The 19,987-nt window shown below is 41.0% G+C and overlaps 1 protein-coding gene across 5 annotated transcripts in view; it reads left to right on the forward strand.

Moving 5' to 3' along the window:
- Positions 1 to 19,987, forward strand: part of ATP11C (ATPase phospholipid transporting 11C (ATP11C blood group)) — a 122,778-nt gene that overhangs the window by 66,874 nt on the left and 35,917 nt on the right. For all 5 annotated transcript variants that reach the window (XM_075835893.1, XM_075835889.1, XM_075835892.1 and 2 more), the window contains exons 8-16: positions 3,205 to 3,252; positions 4,524 to 4,588; positions 5,562 to 5,643; positions 8,325 to 8,475; positions 9,445 to 9,642; positions 11,315 to 11,467; positions 14,211 to 14,368; positions 17,473 to 17,544; positions 18,038 to 18,111. In XM_075835893.1, the coding sequence (XP_075692008.1) occupies positions 3,205 to 3,252; positions 4,524 to 4,588; positions 5,562 to 5,643; positions 8,325 to 8,475; positions 9,445 to 9,642; positions 11,315 to 11,467; positions 14,211 to 14,368; positions 17,473 to 17,544; positions 18,038 to 18,111 (1,001 nt within the window). The remainder of the gene's footprint in view (positions 1 to 3,204; positions 3,253 to 4,523; positions 4,589 to 5,561; positions 5,644 to 8,324; positions 8,476 to 9,444; positions 9,643 to 11,314; positions 11,468 to 14,210; positions 14,369 to 17,472; positions 17,545 to 18,037; positions 18,112 to 19,987) is intronic.

Here is a 19,987-nt window from a genome sequence, read left to right on the forward strand (position 1 = left end):
GAAAAAGTCAAAAGAGGTGCAAAGTCTGCTATAAGAGGGCGATAATGGATGACACAATATATCAATGTGACACGTGTCCCGAATAACCAGAGCTCTGTATGAAAGAGTGTTTTAAAATGTATCATACATCCCTTGGTTTATAATTTACCCCAATTTTACTTACCCTGACGCCCCCCGCACAGCTTATCCCCCCTCGTCTTTCCCCTCTGAGCCCTGCTGTGTGCCCAGGCAGCTGATAACAGCCACATGTAGGGTATTGCCGTACCCGGGAGAACCCACATTACAGTTTATGGGGTGTATGTCTCCGGTCAAAATGCTCACTACACCTCCAGATGAATGCCTTAAGGGTGTCGTTTTTAAAACGGGGTCACTTCTTGCGGGTTTCAACTGTACTGGTACCTCAGGGGCTTCTGCATACATGACTTCGCACTAGAAAATCCCCAGTAGGCCAAATGGTGGTCCTTTCCTTCTGAGCCCTCCCATGGGCCCAAACGGCAGTTTATCACAACAAATGGGGTATTGCTGCACTCAGAACAAATTGCGCAACAGAATGTGGTATTTTGTTTCTTGTGAAAATAAGAAATTTTCAGACAAAACAACATATTATTTGCAAAAATAATTTTGTTTTCATTCCCAGCCCAATTCAAATAAGTTCTGTGAAAAATCTATGGGGTCAAAATGGTCACAACACCCATAAATGAATTCCTTGAGGGGTGTAGTTTCCAAAATGGGGTCACTTCTGGTGGGTTTCCATTGCTTTGATACCTCTGGGGCTCTGCACATGCGACAAGGCACCCGAAAACCAATCCAGCAAAATCTGGACTCCAACAAACACATAGCGCTCCTTTCCTTCTGAGCCCTCCCATGAGCCCAAACGGCAGTTTATCACCACAAATGGGGTATTGCCACACTAAGGACAAATTGGGCAACAAAATTGGGTATTTTGATCACAAATGACATTTTATTGGAAAAAATTAAATTTTTTTCTTTTCACAGCCCAATTCAAACACATGCTGTGAAAAAACTGTGCGGTCAAAATGGTAACAACAACCATAAATGAATTCCTTGAGGGGTGTCGTTTCCCAAATGGGGTCACTATTGGGGGATTCTTACTGTTTTGGTACCTCAACACCTCTTCAAACCTGGCATACTGCCTAAAATATATTCTAATAAAAAAGAGGACTCAAAATGCACTAGGTGCTTCTTTGCTTCTAGGGCTTGTGTTTTAGTCCACGAGCGCAGTAGAGCCACATGTGGGACATTTCTAAAAACTGCAGAATCTGGACAATACATATTTAGTAGTGTTTCTCTGGTAAAACCTTCTTTGTTACAGAAAAAAAAAATGAATAAAATGGAAATTCAGCAAGAAAAATGAAATTTGCAAATTTCACCTCCACTTTGCTTTAATTCCTGTGAAATGCCTGAAGGGTTAAAAAAAACTTTGTAAATGCTGTTTTGAATACTTTGAGGGGTCTAGTTTTTAAAATGGGGTGTTTTATCAGGGTTTCTAATACATAGGCCCCTCAAAGCCACTTCAGAACTCAAGAGGTACCTTAAAAAAAAAGCTTTTGTAATTTTTTTTAAAAATATGAGAAATTGCTGTTTATGTTCTAAGCCTTGTAACGTCCAAGAAAAATAAAAGCATGTTCAAAAAACGATGCCAATCTAAAGTAGACATATGGGAAATGTGAACTAGTAACTATTTTGGGTGGTATAACCGTCTGTTTTACAAGCAGATGCATTTAAATTCTGAAAAATTCTATTTTTTCAAGATTTTCTCTACTTTTTGCAATTTTTCACCAATAAACACTGAATATATCGACCAAATTTTACCACGAACATGAAGCCCAATGTGTCACGAGAAAACAATCTCAGAATCGCTTGGGTAGGTTTAAGCATTCCGACGTTATTACCACATAAAGTGAAATATGTCAGATTTGAAAAATGGGCTGAGCCTTAAAGAGGCTCTGTCACCAGATTTTGCAACCCCTATCTGCTATTGCAGCAGATCGGCGCTGCAATGTAGATTACAGTAACGTTTTTATTTTTAAAAAACGAGCATTTTTGGCCAAGTTATGACCATTTTCGTATTTATGCAAATGAGGCTTGCAAAAGTACAACTGGGCGTGTTGAAAAGTAAAAGTACAACTGGGCGTGTATTATGTGCGTACATCGGGGCGTGTTTACTACTTTTACTAGCTGGGCGTTCTGATAAGTATCATCCACTTCTCTTCACAACGCCCAGCTTCTGGCAGTGCAGACACAGCCGTGTTCTCCAGAGATCACGCTGTGTCGTCACTCACAGGTCCTGCATCGTGTCAGACGAGCGAGGACACATCGGCACCAGAGGCTACAGATGATTCTGCATCAGCATCGGCGTTTGCAGGTAAGTCGATGTAGCTACTTACCTGCAAATGCTGATGCTGCTGCAGAATCAACTGTAGCCTCTGGTGCCGACACGATGCAGGACCTGTGAGTGACGTCACAGATCTGCACTGCCAGAAGCTGGGCGTTCTGAAGAGAAGTGGATGATACTTCTCATCAGAACGCCCAGCTAGTAAAAGTAGTAAACACACCCCGATGTACGCACATAATACACGCCCAGTTGTACTTTTACTTTTCAACACGCCCAGTTGTACTTTTGCAAGCCTCATTTGCATAAATACGAAAATGGTCATAACTTGGCCAAAAATGCTCGTTTTTTTTAAATAAAAACGTTACTGTAATCTACATTGCAGCGCCTATCTGCTGCAATAGCAGATAGGGGCTGCAAAATCTGGTGACAGAGCCTCTTTAAGGCCAAAACTAGGCTGCGTCTTTAAGGGGTTAAGGAGTATCTCCAAGGAGACTTCAGACCAGCCCAGCCCAGGCGCATTCACTGTGAATTTCACGTAACACAGTGAATGATAAGATAGTAAACACTGGTGTTGTCGTCACCTAGAAAGGGCACAGTACAACAATGAAGTCACTGGGTGAGCCGGATCAAAACAGTACAGCAAAGACTGCGCCTTCTAACACCATCAGTTATATGTAGAGCAGCAGACAGGAAGAGGTTAAAATGACTGCAGTTTTGTTGTATTGGAGAAGATCATTTTATGTGCCAGACCAAAAAAAAAAAAACATTCTATTCTGAAAATACTAATTTCTTGTCTGTTTACTCTTGGAGTTTGAGATGCAATATGGAATTTTAATTTATTTTTTCAGATTTGTTGGACGAATGAACATCTACACTAACCAGGAAGTGAAAGCAAGGTATAATGATTTCTGGAGCCACGTTTCGTTAGTCTATTGTTAAGTCAGTTTATTGTTTAAAAAAAAAAAATATATATATATATCTTGAGAGAGGCTCTAGAGGACAGAGCTGAAACGTTGCACAGGGGGCAATAAAAGTACCCTTTTTTTCACATTTACTGCGGAGTGCTGCCTATTTTTTGAATATTATCGAGTTTGGAACGTGGTCTGTTCCTGAGGATTTGCACCCACTGTTCGCCGGTGCTGCTGGATACATTTGTTTACCTATATATATAAAAGACCATTTTAAATTATTTTTTTTACTTAAAAAACAATTAATACAGTAAAATTCTGATAGTTCAGACACATCCTCCTCCTCGGCAGTGGGATCCATAGATTTCCTTTTTGTCTATTCATCCAAAGGGCCACAAAGTGCTGATGTTATTTATAGCCATAAATGATGCCACGCACATGCGTTGTTGATATCACCTGCCCAATCGCTTGTCACGTTCTATTGGCGGCATGCATGCCATAGCCAGAGTCTGGACCGTTGTTAATATCTGTCATAAACCTGGCGGAATTGCGGCAAATTTGCGGTGCAGATCTGCACTGGAAATATGCTGCTGTTTCTTGTACAACACATGTGGATGGGGTTTTAAAACCCCCATCCAAATATAACGAAAAAAAATCTGCGCACAAATCGGGGCATGTTGCGAATTTTCTAATCCACAGAAAGCCCCGTCTGTTGTGGAAATGCTTTAGATTTTCACCGTGCATTTTACTCCTTCAAATCCACCACAAATGGTTCATTAACACCGGGGGACTTACGGTGGATATGCAGCAAAGCTTGCGACTACTTTTTTTTCTGCCACGTCTAGACAGCCTTAAAGGGGTTAACCCATGAAAAACATTTATCGCCTATCCACAGGATAGGTGATAAATGTATAAATGCTGGGGTTGTGCAGTGAAGAGGAATGGGAGACTCCGGACCCCTGCTCGAGTGATCAGTGGGGGTCCCACCAGTGCGCTCCCCAGCGATCTTACATTTATCACCTATCCTGTGGAAAGGTGATAAATGTTTTACGGGGGAAAGCCCCTCTAAGTGCACAGAAGATTAGAATCCCGATGGACCCGGCCACCTGGACCACCAGGCACCAGACCAATGAACTTCTATTGTATTTACTTTTATTCATTCCCTTTACTGCACCTTTTATTGTAAAAAAAATTATATTTAAAGTAAAACTTAAGTGTGTTCTTTCTGTAATAGTCTTATTTCATTTACCTGTATTTAGGTCTTTGGGCCCTGAAAATTTGCTGCTTAAAGGAGCTACGTTAAAAAATACAAAGAACATTTATGGTAAATATAAACATTTGCATCAGTTGATTTAAAATATTTTTTATTGTATTTGTTTACACTTCTGTTTGTAAACCCATTGAAGAACACTAAAGTCAAATTCCCCAAAATGAAATGGCTTCTTCTACACAGCAGATTGAGCCCAAGTGTGCAGCAAAAGTAGAAAAGACATATTCGGGTCATTGCCCCTTTAAATAAAACCTGTCCATTCTCCTGACATGTCTATTATAATAAATGCTTTCCTTCACAAAATAATAATTCTAGAGCAGCTTTTCTTAAAACTATGTGTTGTGCTGTTCCTCCGTTATTCCTCCTTGAAATGTTAACATAAATTGACAACTGTTACCAGTTCCCTTGTCAATGCTGACAAAGTAAGACTGTGTAGGGATGCACACAATAACAAGGGAAATGGTAAAGCCCAGTAGTCAATTTATTCATACATTTCCAGGAGGAGTAACCGGGGAACAGCACAATGCAAAGTGCTAAAAAAAAAAAAAAATGCTCCAGAACTGCTATATTATGGGGAATACAAATATTGACTTAAACAGACAGACATGTCAGGAGAGATAAAAGGTAAGATGGACTTTAAAGACGTCACATTGAGTGGTTATCGCCCGTAGCGGATGAAATTGGAGGATTGGCGTGTGATCTGAATAAACTAAAAGACGGCTGCACAAGGAACCTAAAAAAAAAGCAAGAAGTATGGGAATTCTGGATTTTAGGTGGAGTTCCCTATAACCAATCCTGACTCGTGTAGATCCATGAAGTATGAGAAGACCGGTTAAGAAAAATAAAAGTTGAAGCTGTCACACCAAAGTAATTATGTGTTTTAGGTAGAGTTTAATCTAAGTACATACTGTATACTATTTATATGTTTTATCATGGTATTGGAAACACCTGGCATTAAAATGCCCTCTTATCTACTCTTGGCAGCGTTTTGGCCTTTGTTCAGTAAGCTGCCTCTTATGTTTTGCAGGTGTCGCAGTATATACTGGCATGGAAACGAAAATGGCTTTGAACTACCAAGGAAAGTCCCAGAAACGCTCTGCGGTGGAGAAGTGAGTCTTTCAGTATAAACAGCACTTTGCTACGGTTTATAGAAGGTGTTCCCATGTCCGCCGCTGACGTTCTCTCTGGGCAGATAAGCTGTCCTGTGCATTTCCTGTAAATACTGACAAGGACAAGGCTATTTCTCAAGTATTTTCAATAAAATCATCCGGTAGAGTTCTAATTAAAGGATTTCCCTCGGTCTTGTTTATTAGCTGAAGGACAAACAATACGACTAGGCAATGTGCTTCGTATACAGGCTGCTCTGCTGATTATCAATAGGCTATAATGTTTTTAAGGGGTTTGTGGGATTTAGTTTACTAGATGACTTCATGAAGGTTTAAAATTAAAACGACACTAAATTACACTCATTTATAGGGGTTTTCGAACAAGTGTGCTCAATCTGTATCTCCCATTAAACGTTATGTAAGATCTGAGCACGCCCGGTCCTGGATTTGTGGGGTTTTCAGCAGGGACAGTAAAGCAGATGGCTGACGTGAGCCAGGAGCTGTGTGCTGTCTGCAAATATGTCAAATGCAAAACCACGGCCAAATATGTAAAGGAGTGACCGCAATAAAATTGTAGGAAATATTTAATGAAGACTTTTTAGAAAGTGTCTTAATTTTGCATTCAGGAAATACATGATCAAGAAATAAAACCATTGCAGAGGTGTCCATAGCCTGTAAAGTTTATAATGGGTTAAACCCCTTTAAGCAATTGGAGCGTTTTGAAGAATATCAAGTTTCCTGCTGTCACCATTCAGGACCATCAGCAGGTTGTAGGAGAAGAACCTGCGTCTGTTCCTGTGAATTTACCAGAGATGGGCGCGGAGTATGAAATTCCACACAGCCGTGTGTTCTAATTGATTTACTCTCCCATGTAAAGGGAGCAATTCCAAAACTATTTTAGGTCATTTCTAGTTAAAGGATTTTTCCAGTTTTAGCAAATTGAGGTCATCTCTCTCATGGTAATTTAGGCAATGTTCTAATATACTTTCTGTTTCAATTCCTCACGGTCTTCAAGATCTCTCCATGCCGTCATTCTATAAGAACCTTTGTTTTCTTCCAGTGGATAGAGATCTGGTCATGTTATCAGGACTCTCTCCCGTAACAAGCCGAGCACCTGTATGTTCATGACATGACCAGGACAGATACTTATCCCCTGGAAGTAAACAATAAATGTTCCTTCTGAATGACTGCAAGCAGAGATCTTACACTCTGAGGAATTGATACAGAAAGTATATTAGAAAATGTTAGAACTTTTCCATTATGCAAAGAATAACCTTTATTTGCTGAGACCAGGAAACCCCTTTAAGTTATCTTCTCATACAGTCTGGTAAGGTCCCATTCACATCAGATTATTTCCCTACGTTTATTGTGTACCCTGGGAAAGCTCCTGACGTACACAATAAATGTTTTCATAGGGCTCCATTATCCCGACGGAGACCACGTGATTGTCGTTCGTTCTGTTCAGCGTCAGGCTGGCATATGTTATTTTTTTGGATTTTTTTTAGTATGGAATAGCGTAGTATACTACAGCATTTCGTCCTGAGGGATCCCACAAAGAAAATTTTACCGCATGGTATTCGCTTTTTAACATGAGAGCCTTTGGGTGACTGTATGGCATTCGTCACAGTTATACGTTAAACGTATAACTCGGGGAGCTCTCTACATCATTGTCCATATATGGACAGTGACTTCAGGAGTTTTCCCAGGGCCAGTTCCCGAGTGACGTATCCCGCTTTATGCCATATAGTGGGATACGTTTTGGCCTTTTGTCGTAGGTATATTTCAGGAGTCGTCTTGAATGTATACCTCCAACAGCAGGTTAAAACGTGATGTGAATGGGGCCTCGAATGATGTGAAACTGCATTTTAAGATTCTAATTATGCAAGTTAGGAGGAAAACAATCCCTAGTGCCTCCTATTAGAGGTAGCTTCCCTGTAAGTCAATGTTTGACCCACAGAAGAGCCTTAAAACATGACTAGGGATTTTAGCCAAGCCAGAATCTTCTCCAAAAGAAAGAGAAACCTATCTGTAGGGTTTTTGCGCCTGGTCAGGGTGCTGGATGAGGGGCCTTTCCTCATATGAGAGACATCTGGTATAGAGTCTTACATGCAATGCTCCATTGGAAAGAGTATGCTCCACTCCAGGCAGAGAAAAACAATCTCTACTGCCACCTATTGGATGTAGCCTCCCTATAAGGCCCCATGCACACACTGCAGATTTTGTTGCAGAAATTTCTGTGACTGAAAATCTGTTTCATTCATTTGAATAGGGTTCACAAAGTCTGCAACATGTGCAGGAAGCCGAAGTCCATGTCCGACCCACAGAAACCAGGGCGCAGTGCCGGATCCGTCATACGATGGATACCACGTTGCCTGACGGACCCCATTGACTTATAAGGCCTCGTTCAGACATTACGGATTTGTGGCAATTTACTGTACTATTACGTGTACTATACATGTGGATGGGGTTAAACCCTCTTTCACACATAATTCTGTGGATATATGAGCATGCCGCAGTTCTTCACCCTAAGTGGCCTAACTGGATCCAACGTGGTTTCCGTCATTGTGACATGTAAAATTTTAGGGAATCTGGGCGTAGTCTTCGAGCACAGACGTGAAGAGTTTTATTTGCATTTGTGATTATCTGAAACTATTACATTATTTTTTTATTTTGTTTTTATTCAGATCAATAAATGCCTTTTTAATAGTGTACCTGTTCATCCTGGTCTCCAAAGCTTCCATCTGTACCACATTAAAATATGTATGGCAGAGTAATCCTGCCAACGATGAGCCATGGTACAACGAGAAAACTCGCAAGGAAAAGGAGTCATTCAAGGTATGGGTTATGTAGACTTTTTTTTTGCTACACGTTGTGCTTTCAGTCTGGATATGATGGAGCGCTGCAGTCGATTCTCAGTATTTATATAAGGTTTCAAGTAGCTGCTTGGAAATCCTATTTTCACAGTCATGCGAGGATACAGCGTAGCTTATCCCTGATATAGTGGCGGATCAGACCTCCTCCAGCTGGATAGCTTTGCTCCACTCTACATATAATATTTAGGTATATTTTGATTTTGTCATGTAAATGGTTCCATGTTTCCCACTGAAATATTCTACTGAACAGTCCTAAAAGTCCATAATATTAAACTATCCACCCACATCCTATAACAGTGGTCCCTGAGCTCATCTATGAGGAAACTACTTGTTAATAAATACTATATTGTTAAGTGTTATATTGATATATTCTATGTTATTCTGGACATGTTTATAAAGTAAGAAAAAAATATGAAATCTATTGTAAGGGACCACCCAGGAAAAGCTGACCTTTTTACACTTGCCCTGCGGAAAGACTTTCTCCCTACCCTATAAATTTACATTCAGCTGGTCCCTACTGTTCCAGAGATCTATGTTTTTGTTTTTTTATACGGACGGTTACTTCACGCCAGCCTGTTCAGGTCCCAAGCATCGGTTGTCATGAGCCACCTGGGAACCTGTATAGGAAAAAACATTCTCTGAGTCACCTTAAAAAAAAAAATATTATACTTTCTATGTAGAACTGGGCAGCTTTACCATTCAGGACTCTAGGAAAGTCGTGTTTCAGTACTGTAGTGTTTTGTTTCTTTTACATTGTCACCCAGTTTTTTTCAAGAACCAGATGCAAAAGCAAAGGCTAACTAGAATGACTATAGATTTTCAGGCGGTTTCATGATCTTAGGAGGAAGTGCTATTGAACTATATGAAAGTCTTCTACACGGCATGATGTAGTGCTTGCTAATGGTTTTTTTTATTTCACTTTTTATTATAGATATTAAAGATTTTTACAGATTTCCTTTCCTTTATGGTTCTTTTCAACTTCATCATCCCTGTGTCTATGTATGTCACTGTTGAAATGCAAAAGTTCTTAGGCTCTTTCTTCATTTCATGGGATAAGGAGATGTATGATGAGGAGATGAAGGAGGGAGCATTGGTGAACACCTCTGATCTTAATGAGGAGCTTGGGCAGGTAGGCAAACATTGAATGCCATATTGTATAAACTATAACATCCAGTTAAAGAGATCCTATAGGTTTCTTATCTGTTAAAGACCATCTCCCCGTGTTGATATATGTATGGATTAGATATGCCATTAAGGCGGGATTCACACGACCGGGTCGTTCCCGAGGCCGTGTGTCGGCCGGTAAAATCGGCCATTTTGCCCGGCCGGTTTGCATTAAGTTTTGCATCCAGGCCGGGCAGATCCGGACAGTGACATCAGCGGCAACTCCTGAAGGGGAATCCCCATGTGTTCGGGGATTCCGCTTCAGGAGTTTCCCCTGATGTCACTGCCCAGATATGGACAGAGACATCAAGCGCTCTGTCCAGGAGCGGAATCCCCGAAAACACGAGGATTCCGCTCCTTCAAGGAGCTAAAGTGCGGCTAGCACATAGAGCGAGGAGATACCTCCCCGCTCTGCTATAGTGGCGTCGCTACAGTAGTAGCAGCTGCTAGCGGCGCTATCGAAGGTGTCGCCGGGCCAGGGTGCTTTTAAAACAAGCAGGGGAAGGGAGCCAGCGCAGCGCTCCCTTCCACCTGCTGTACACCCTGGCCCTGCCACACAGTGTACAGCGATGCCATTCGTCAGAATGGCATCAACTCCTCCTCCTCACATGCACTCTGCGCTGTGAGGAGGAGGAGACAGAGCGCAAGCTCCGGAAAACCCGGCCATCACTCGGGACACATCCCGGTGATGGCCGTGTATTACCCGGCCCCATAGACTTCTATTGGAGCCAGGCGGCCGGGTACCCGGGCGAAGATAGAGCATGTCCTATTTTTTGACGGCCGGTTTTCCCGACCGTCAAAAAATCGGTCGTGTGAATAGCCCCATTAGGGGTCTATTATTCCTAATGCAGCCGGGTGCCGGCCGATTTATGAACGGCCGGCACCCGGCCGGGAAACCCTGCCGTGTGAAGGAGGCCTAATGTCTGACTCCTGGGCCCCCTATTGATTATTAAACACGGATGAGTGGTCTCAAGTCCTGGTGGAGAAGTGTCTGAGCTTACACAGTCACTTTCTATTAAAGAGGACCTGTCACTAGCTCTTACAAAGTGAGTTATTAGACTAATGTAATTGCCGCTGTGTCTGGGAGTCCAGCGGTGTTTGGTTACTTCTGTTTATTCATGAAACAATATGTAAATTAACCGCTGGCTAGCCAAGTGGGTTTGGCTGCCTGCGATTCTCAATGGGCGGAGCTAGCAGGGAGCATCTGACGCTGACCTATCAGCGTGAGGACGTTTCCTGCAGATACTCCTAGGCCAGCGTCATCGCGTTAGGGGTGTGGATTAGCAGAAAGGGGCATTGCTTAAAATGCGCAAACATTTTGGCAAGAAAAAACTGGTGTAAACTAAGCCAACTAAGGCTTAGTTCACGTATGCGTCAGGGCTTCCAGAATATCGGAATAGAGCCCTGACTCAGATGTGAACGAAGCCTAAGAGGTGGTATAAGGAAAAGCGTGTCTCAAGATGGGACACATTTATCATACAGCACGCACCACTTTGAAAAATTTGGCCTTGTTGAAGTTTACGCTGTTTAAACGTTAGACCGCATTAGTAAATCTGCCCCAATGTTCATATGTCCCATAGAGTCCATACATTTGATAACTAACAAGGCAACTCCCAGTTTTGAATTTGTTTCCATAGGTGGAGTATGTGTTTACTGATAAGACTGGCACGCTGACCGAAAACTCAATGGAGTTTATTGAATGCTGCATAGATGGCTTCAAATACAAGGAGACTGGAGATGAACTATGTGTTACTGATGGTCCTGCTGGATTCTATGAAAAAGCTTCTAAGGTAATGTTCTATATCGTAAAACTGACATTCTTCTGACACAAGACATTCTTCTTACACAATTTGACCACACTAGGGCCTAGTTTACGATTTGCCGTTTTGATGCAGTTTTTCTCGGTTTTAACCTACAGCGAGATTAAATATTATCGAAATCATTGAGTCCCCTCTTTTTATGAGTTGTTTTTTTTTTTTGTCTTGAAAACTCCCCCCAAAAAACTGTATACTAAAACTGAATCAAAATGCAATGTGTGAACTGTGCCTAAAATATATTCAATGTAAGAAATAAGAAAGAAGTAGCTTTCTTCAACCAAACTATTTAATTATGTAAAAATACCCTAGCTCATCAGCGAATTGACCTCTAAACTATAGATATGGATCAGTGTGCACATCCGTATTCAGTATAATGCTCCGCTGTAGTAAAGGGGGGTTTACACAGGACGATTATCGGGGCAGACGAATTGCCCTGTGTAAACGGGAACGATCAGCAGATGACTAAGTAAACGCTCGATCATCTGCTGGTCGTATCGTTTTAAAAAAGTAAAATATTATCGTTGTCGCCAGCACATCTCCCTGTGTAAACACCGAGACGCGCTGCCGACATGATAATGTATGTGGACGAGCGATCGGAGTAACGACCGCTCGTCCCCATCCATAGCTCAGTGTGACAGGAGCAAACGAGCGCCGATCAACGATGTGTCGGCGCTCGCTGCACCGGCTGCTTATCGCCCGCTGTAAAAGGCCCTTTAGTGCCCCAGTTTTCTTGGTTTGTGAGTGCACAGTCCCTCACTATTAACTCTTTCTAGTAGCTGCTCACATATCTAGTGGTGGCTGTGAGTGCTGACGTGATAACCAAAAGGATCTAACCGATACTGTTCACTTCACCTATCGCAATACTCTCTAGGTTACAATGACCTAAGCCACAGACCATTTGCTAATGTACCCTGAAAGTGGCAGCACATTTCTACCCAAAACCTAAAAATGTACTGCAGTTAACGCCAATCTTCCATGCACAGCTGATTTAGCGTTTTATGCGCATGCAAGATGTTCACAGTTGAATCTCCCTTGAAACAAAACATCTCAGCAGGGTCAAAACCATAGGCCCAAACTTATTCAGTTTAAGCCTGATTTTGACGTAAATTGCACAGGTTAAAAAGTTGCATAAAAAATTAAGCCACATTTTTTGTATTTTCCTTATTAATTACCACTAGCACAGATGCATGGCTCGTTACAGCACAGCGGAGCTCTCCTTTGTAGTGAGCGGTGTGCCAGTCTCAAATCGAAATTTTCGGAACAGGATTTCTACCACTGGTTGTAAACCAGAATGCTTCCATTCACTAAAAGCATTCACAGAATCTAGATCTGTTAATAATGGTGAGGATAGTGGAACCCCCAAGATAAAATTTGCAGTTGAAAAAAATATTGAGAAATCAGTGTGTACGTCTCACTTTCCTGAGATTCAGTGACTATCGGCGAACGGCTGCAGACAATAGTGAGCAGATAGAGCAGACGTTCAGACAAGGCAGTTTTGTGCTGCTGAACAATTCCCTGGCAGGCAGATATAGATGGATATTTTCATACATCCTCAGTGCTGTTCATCTTCTTCCACTGCTGGAGCGATGTAACATTATACATTTATAGCTTATTGAGCTCCTCATCACACCTGCCGTGTACAGGATTGTGAGGTATATCCATCAGTAGCGTCACAGAGCACACTGGGCGTATAAGACACTACACTCTTCCACACGCCACCTCATAGATGTACGACAATATTTTGTGCTAATAAATGGTTCTCATCACATAACCCCTTCTCAAGAGTTTTTCCAAAACAAAGTTGGCATTAAAAGTGTCTAAAACTCCTAATAAATTTGGAACACACCAAGTATTCCTAATTTTGCTTCAATTGCTGATAGAATGCATTTAAAAAAACCAAAAAACTTTCTTCCTTCCTGCAGTGTGATGGAAAAGGCTGATTGTTTTCTACTTACCTTGACTAATTTGCTCTTAAAGGGGCTGTCCAGAATGATTTATTTTAGCTCAGTCCGTACATTGCATCCTCCCTTCCCATCCTGTGCAATGTACGGGACACCCATACATAGCACAGACACTGACCGTGTCAGTAGGTGACATGGCCTCAGCCCCCTCTTTCAGTGCTATGAACTGGTGTGTGCATTGCAACAATCTGGGACGAAGAGGGGGAAATGATGTATTGATTGAGCACCTCTGCAATGCTTACATGCATCGGCGTTCAGCTCCGTTGGCGCTACAGGGAGGATCCCTTTTTTATTTTTTTTATTTTAATTTTTAGAAGGCATACATTTAAAAATCTCATTCCTTATGTGTGAGGGATTACTAAAATTCTAGTCCTAGAAAACACCTTTTAAAAAACAATTTCTTTAGTTCTACATCAAATCCTCAGGAAATCTCACTGGATGGGCTTTTGGCAAAATGTAAGCACTAGGGGCAGAATTTTAAGGGAATAAATACAGAAGTGAAAGCCATAGGATAGGACAGGACAGTACAAGAGTGCATTTGGAAAGCTGGTCATGACATGGACGTATTGACGCAGGAAGTCAAATTGTTCTGTATTTTGACCGGGCGTTGATGACATCCTATAGTTTGGATTATCTGCTAGACCAGCATAAAACTAGTCCTATAGAATTTTGCTATATATTGTTTACATATGCATAACCTCACATACATTTTTCCAGCGAGTGTATGTTAAAGACATGTTTTTTATGTCTTCTAGGATAGGGAGGAACTGTTCCTACGAGCGCTATGCCTGTGCCATACAGTGCAGATAAAAGAAGAGTGTCAGACTGATGGACCGGTTGCATCATCCGGGAACAAATGTTCTTACATCTCTTCTTCTCCTGATGAAATTGCTTTAGTAAATGGAGCCAAAAAGTGAGCACGAATATTTATTCTATAAATTTCTGCATCTTACGTTTCCCTTTTTTTTTTCTTACTCCATGCCTTCATATTAAACATATCTTTTGGATCAGGCAGTGTCCGATCACTTTTCAATACAGGGAAGCTGCATCCCCCCTTCTCTTAAAGGAACAGTGTCACCAAAAATTTTTTTTTTATATCAGTTTTATGTTAGGGTTTTATTAAAAACGTTTATATTTATTTGTGTGTTACTTTTTTCTATTTTTACACTTTTTCTTCCCTATGGGGGCTGCCATTTTTTTTTTCCATTTCTGTATGTGTCCACTTCAGTGGATACAAAGGAGAGGAGACATACAAGTCCTTCCTTTTATACTTTTTCTCACTTGGATCCAATTCTGGCCAAAAACGTATCTAGTACTGCATCATAAACTGCACGTGTGATTTCAGCAGTACAATAGCCTGCCTCTGCTGTCTGTAAGGAAGAGATGGCAGTCTGTATTCTGCTCAAGAACCCTTTCCTGCTCTGCTTCTTTAAAATATTATACTTTATTAATTGTTTCATATTTTAGTAAATTGCTGTATATACATCTCTCTCTGACTTGTGCATTAAATTGATTGTCGCCCAAACTGAACCTGCACCCAAACGCTGGCCATACACATAGGATTTTGATCTGCCCGAATACAGACTATTAACGGTCTCATTTTTGGCAGACCGCAGTCTGCCATAAACCAACTTGAAAAATAAAATGGATTTGAGTGTACAGTATAGCTGTGTTAGACCTGTTTGTAGAGGGCAGATCTCTTATGTGTATTGTGTGTATTTCCAGGTGCCTTCTATTGACTCACTTTTTTTTTCCCGTAAATCCTGCAGATGTAATGGAATTATGTCACATGCATTTGCAGCACTTTATCGGTGCTTCTGTTCAGTGGGATCATGAGCTCTGTCAGCAGTCCTTACAAGTGGTGTTACAGGAACAGCTGGTTTCACAATCCAGTGCACAGACGATCTTCTTCCACCTCTGCTTACTATAGTTCATATGAGCAGATACATCCTGCTGTCAGCGTATTATACTCCTCAGTGTTTTATCTCCCCCTGCTGGTAACTTGTGAGGTCATCATGCACTTCTCATAATGGTCCATTTAATAGGGACAAAGTATAAATACAATTGGAAAGTTAATAAACTGCTAACAAATTTTTGACAGTGTCAGAAGTTAAGATGGTTTGTAATGTATGATGTTATAATGTATGATGATGTTACAATGTATGATGATGTTACATTGTAACCGCATCATACATTATAACATGATACTTTGTAACATCATATATTATAACATCATCATACGTTACAACATCATACATTATAACCTCATACATTGTAACATCATACATTATAACATGATACATTGTAACATCATCATACATTATATCATGTTATAATGAATGATGATGTTATAATGTATGATTTTGTTTGGAATCTGCCTCTGTGATGTGTGTAAGCCGCGAGCATATCTCTCGCACTTTGTACACCTCTGGTGAACTTACGTTGTATTAGAAAGTTTCATACATTACAACTCCCTAATGAAGTCTTCTCTGATTCTCGAGGGACACACCTCCGATCTCAATATGCATGACTATCGGCATGCAGAAATAAAATGCCCCAACTGTTCCCATGCAAATTTAGCAGAAAGCTGTAGTCTGACAGTGGACTTTAGAGCAGCCTGTATTCTGCTAGAAGATTTACAGCATAGTGTTGGGATATTTTAAGTTTTATGAAGTCCTTCCCTCTACTGAGCCATCTCTCTCCCAGTTGACTGGTAGGCTGATGCTTTACTATACTTGAGCAGGTCACTTTGATTGTTTTAGATATTAACTATATCAAATCAATGTGTACATCTAATGCAAATATCCTCAGGTTCACACTTCGCAGTCATTTTGCTTTTTTGCCGCGTTTTGCAAAATCATGGCAAACAACTGAGTTTGACCGTGACGTTTGAACACATCCTTAGTATAACAGAAGCTGCGTAGGTCCGCTTAAATATGCAGCATGAGACTCCGGTATCCGTGCTGGGTGACATCCCCACAGTTGTCATTATTGGTCAGCTACATGGATAATTTCCACTGTTAATGGGATTGAGGAATTCATTGATATTCTTTAAAGGTGCTACCAAGTTGGATCGTCATTCTAAGAACTTAAAGGGAATGTGTTGCCAGAAAAACATGTTTTTTTTTTAAAAAAATTAAACATTTAGTGTGTGGGTGATTAAACATTGTTCAAATTTTTTTTATTTTTTTGCACGAGTCCAGGAAATATTATAAATTATTTCTAATTTATAATACTACCCATTTTTGGTCACTAGATGGAGCTGTTCCCAAAATTGCAGCATTGCAACGTTGGGTTAAAAGCCCTCGCTCTAGTGAGCTCTCAGCATTCCCCCCTCCTTTATCCTGGCTAGTGCCGGGATAAACGAGGGGTTTGAACGATGTAACCTCCTACACTGTGTCGCCATTTTTTGAGCTAACCCACAGTGTAGTAGGTTTACATACAGTAGTAAACACACACAAACACGAACATACATTGAAATCTCTTACCTGCTCCTGCCGCCGCGGCTCCCTCCGGCCCGTCCGCTCCGTTTGCTGCCGCTGGTGCAAGTGCACAAATCCGGAAGCCGCGACCGGAAGTAGTAATATTACTGTCCGGCCGCGACTTCCGGTCCACAGGAAAATGGCGCCGGACGGCGCCAATTTCGAATAGGACTGTGTGGGAGCGGCGCATGCGCAGTTCCCACACAGACGCCGTACACTGCAGTCAATGGGACGGGAGCCGTTCGTCGTCCCTATGGGACTGTGGCTGCCGTATTCCATGTCTGTATGTGTCGTTAATCGACACACACAGAAATGGAACAAAAAATGGCAGCCCCCATAGGGAAGAAAAAGTGTAAAAATAAGAAAAAGTAAAACACAAACACACAAATAAATATAAACGTTTTTAATAAAGCACTAACATCTTGAACATATGAAAAAATTTTTGGGTGATGACACTGTTCCTTTAAAGATCAAGATCGATCGCTTAATTTGGATCATTTTTATTTAGGTTTAAATTGTATATTTTTTATTTCAGGTATGGATTCACATACATGGGAACTGAAAATTATTTCATGAAGGTGAATAACCAAAGGAATGAGTTGGAAGTGTAAGTATATTGGCCACTTGACCATTACCAGGCAGACATATGAAGATAGAGGTGGCAGCTGAGGAGATGGTAAAGAGGAAAGCAAAGTGGACATAGATAGAGATGGAGAAAGAGAGGTAGCTGAATGGATCAGAAGGGAGGGATAGAAATATGAGCGCAGGGATGAGTGAGGAAACCAAGGGGAACAAACTGAGAGGGATGGAAGTAAACGTCAATTTCACCAGCTTTCTTCTAGACAAACCTCTGAAAAAAGCGCCGTCCAAGACACGCACCTCCTTTTCGAGTACTGCTGCTACTTAATTCTGCTCGACGATGGGAGTCACACCCCAAACGATGGCATGTCCCGAGGATACGCTATCAATGTCTGAAGTCCCTTACGGAGGGACTAATATATATATATATATCTATATAATTGTACTGATTTTTATTCATGTTTTGTTTAAAGTTTAACCTCTGTTCATACTGACATAAATGTTCCTGATTTTATTAACAGCTACCAGCTTCTTCATGTGCTGCATTTCGATCCTGTGAGACGGCGAATGAGTGTGCTTGTTAGAACAAACACAGGTATTAAGGATTAACTTCATACTGTACATGGAAGTACATTTTATATAAAGAAGTTCTAGTCTTATGCAAATTAAGCTAATTCATTTAAAAATACGATCTCTGCTTGTTGTCAGTAAGTGGAATAACTTATTTACATCCAATGGAAGTCATGATCATGATTGCGGAGTAGACACCTCTCATTAAAGAGGCTCTGTCACCAGATTATAAGTGCCATATCTCCTACATAATCTGATTGGCGCTGTAATGTAGATAACAGTGGTTTTTATTTTGAAAAACGATCATTTTTGAGCAAGTTATGAGCTAGTTTAGATTTATGCTAATGAGTTTCTCAAAGACCAACTGGGCGTGTTTTTATTTCTGACCAAGTCGGTGTTGTAAAGAAGTGTATGAGGCTGACCAATCAGTGACCAATCAGTCTCATACACTTCCCATTGTTACAGCCCAGCATGATCCACAGCACAGTGTGAGTGAAAGAAGCTGGGCTGGAACAATGAGAAGTGTAGGACACTGATTGGTCACTGATTAGTCACTGATTGGTCAGCGTCATACACTCCTCTGTACAACGCCCAGTTGGTAAAAAGTAAAAACACGCCCAGTTGTCAAGAAACTAATTAGCATAAATCTAAAATTGCTCATAACTTGCTCAAAAATGATCTTTTTTCAAAATAAAAACCACTGTTATCTACATTACAGCGCTAATCAGATTATGTAGGAGATAGGGCACTTATAATCTGGTGACAGAGCCTCTTTAAGTATTGCCACAGTAAGATTGACTTAGCGAGTATAGGGTCATCCAAGCTTTGTGCTTACAGGAACTATACAAGGTTTCTTTTGGATCTGTTACCTTTTTCTGTTTTGTTAAAAATTAAACAAAATGCTTTTTACTTAGTTGTGTGGGCTACTCTGTTACAGTGACCCATAATACTCTGAAGAACATTAAATTTACTATAGATATTGAGCTAAATGTTACCTTTTAGGTGCGTGTATGGCAGCTGGCTAGTTACCAACTGTTGGCAAAGGTTGGTGGGGTTGGATGGCATCTGCACTTGCTACATCTCTCTTAACCCTATCAGTCTGTCCTTAAAGACTACGTACGCCTTTAAACCCAATTTTTTTGTTGTTAATAAAACAATGTTTTAGGTGATTTAAAGCAACTTTTAAATTGACATTATTTTTTTTTTTTACTTTTTAAGATACGGCTTCTATGTATCCTGTATACATAGAAGCTCTATAGTTCCGTCAAAGACCATTCCGTCAGGTCAGCTAAACTGACCTGACTTTTGGCTTGGCCAAAGACGGTCCACGCAGGATCCAGCTAATAACGATCACATCTAAGTTCCTGAACTGAGATGTGATTGTTATTAGCTGGATACTGTGCGTCAGGGACACGCAGGATCAGCTTTCAGCAGAGCCGTCCGTACAGCTGAACTGACAGCTGCGGCTTTAACAACAGGATACAGCTTCTATGTATATAGAATACTTAGAAGCTGTATATTAAAAAGTAAAACATTTTCTTAATTAAAGCCAATTTAAAAGCTTTAAATCGCCAAACAAATTTGGATACAGAGGTGTACATCGTTTTTAGGTGTTCTCCAAGGCATGCTGTGTGCATAAGAAAGCAGAGACCAGTGAATTAAAAAAGGAACCTGTCCACATATTTATGCTTCCCTAACCGCAGGCAGGATGATTTAGCGAGAGGTGCCGGGCTCTGGGAGAAGTGTCTATCCAGTTTAATGGAATGAGGGGACCTGTCGCTAAATCTTGCTGCTAGCGGTTGGTGCAAGATGAACGTGCTGACAGGTTCCCTTTAACCGCACAATCAAACTGACGGTGTACAGTGAATAAGGAGTTAAATATTGCTTCATTGTATATCGCC

This window comes from Rhinoderma darwinii, chromosome 8, assembly GCF_050947455.1.
Source record: "Rhinoderma darwinii isolate aRhiDar2 chromosome 8, aRhiDar2.hap1, whole genome shotgun sequence".
NCBI classification, from domain to species: domain Eukaryota; kingdom Metazoa; phylum Chordata; class Amphibia; order Anura; family Rhinodermatidae; genus Rhinoderma; species Rhinoderma darwinii.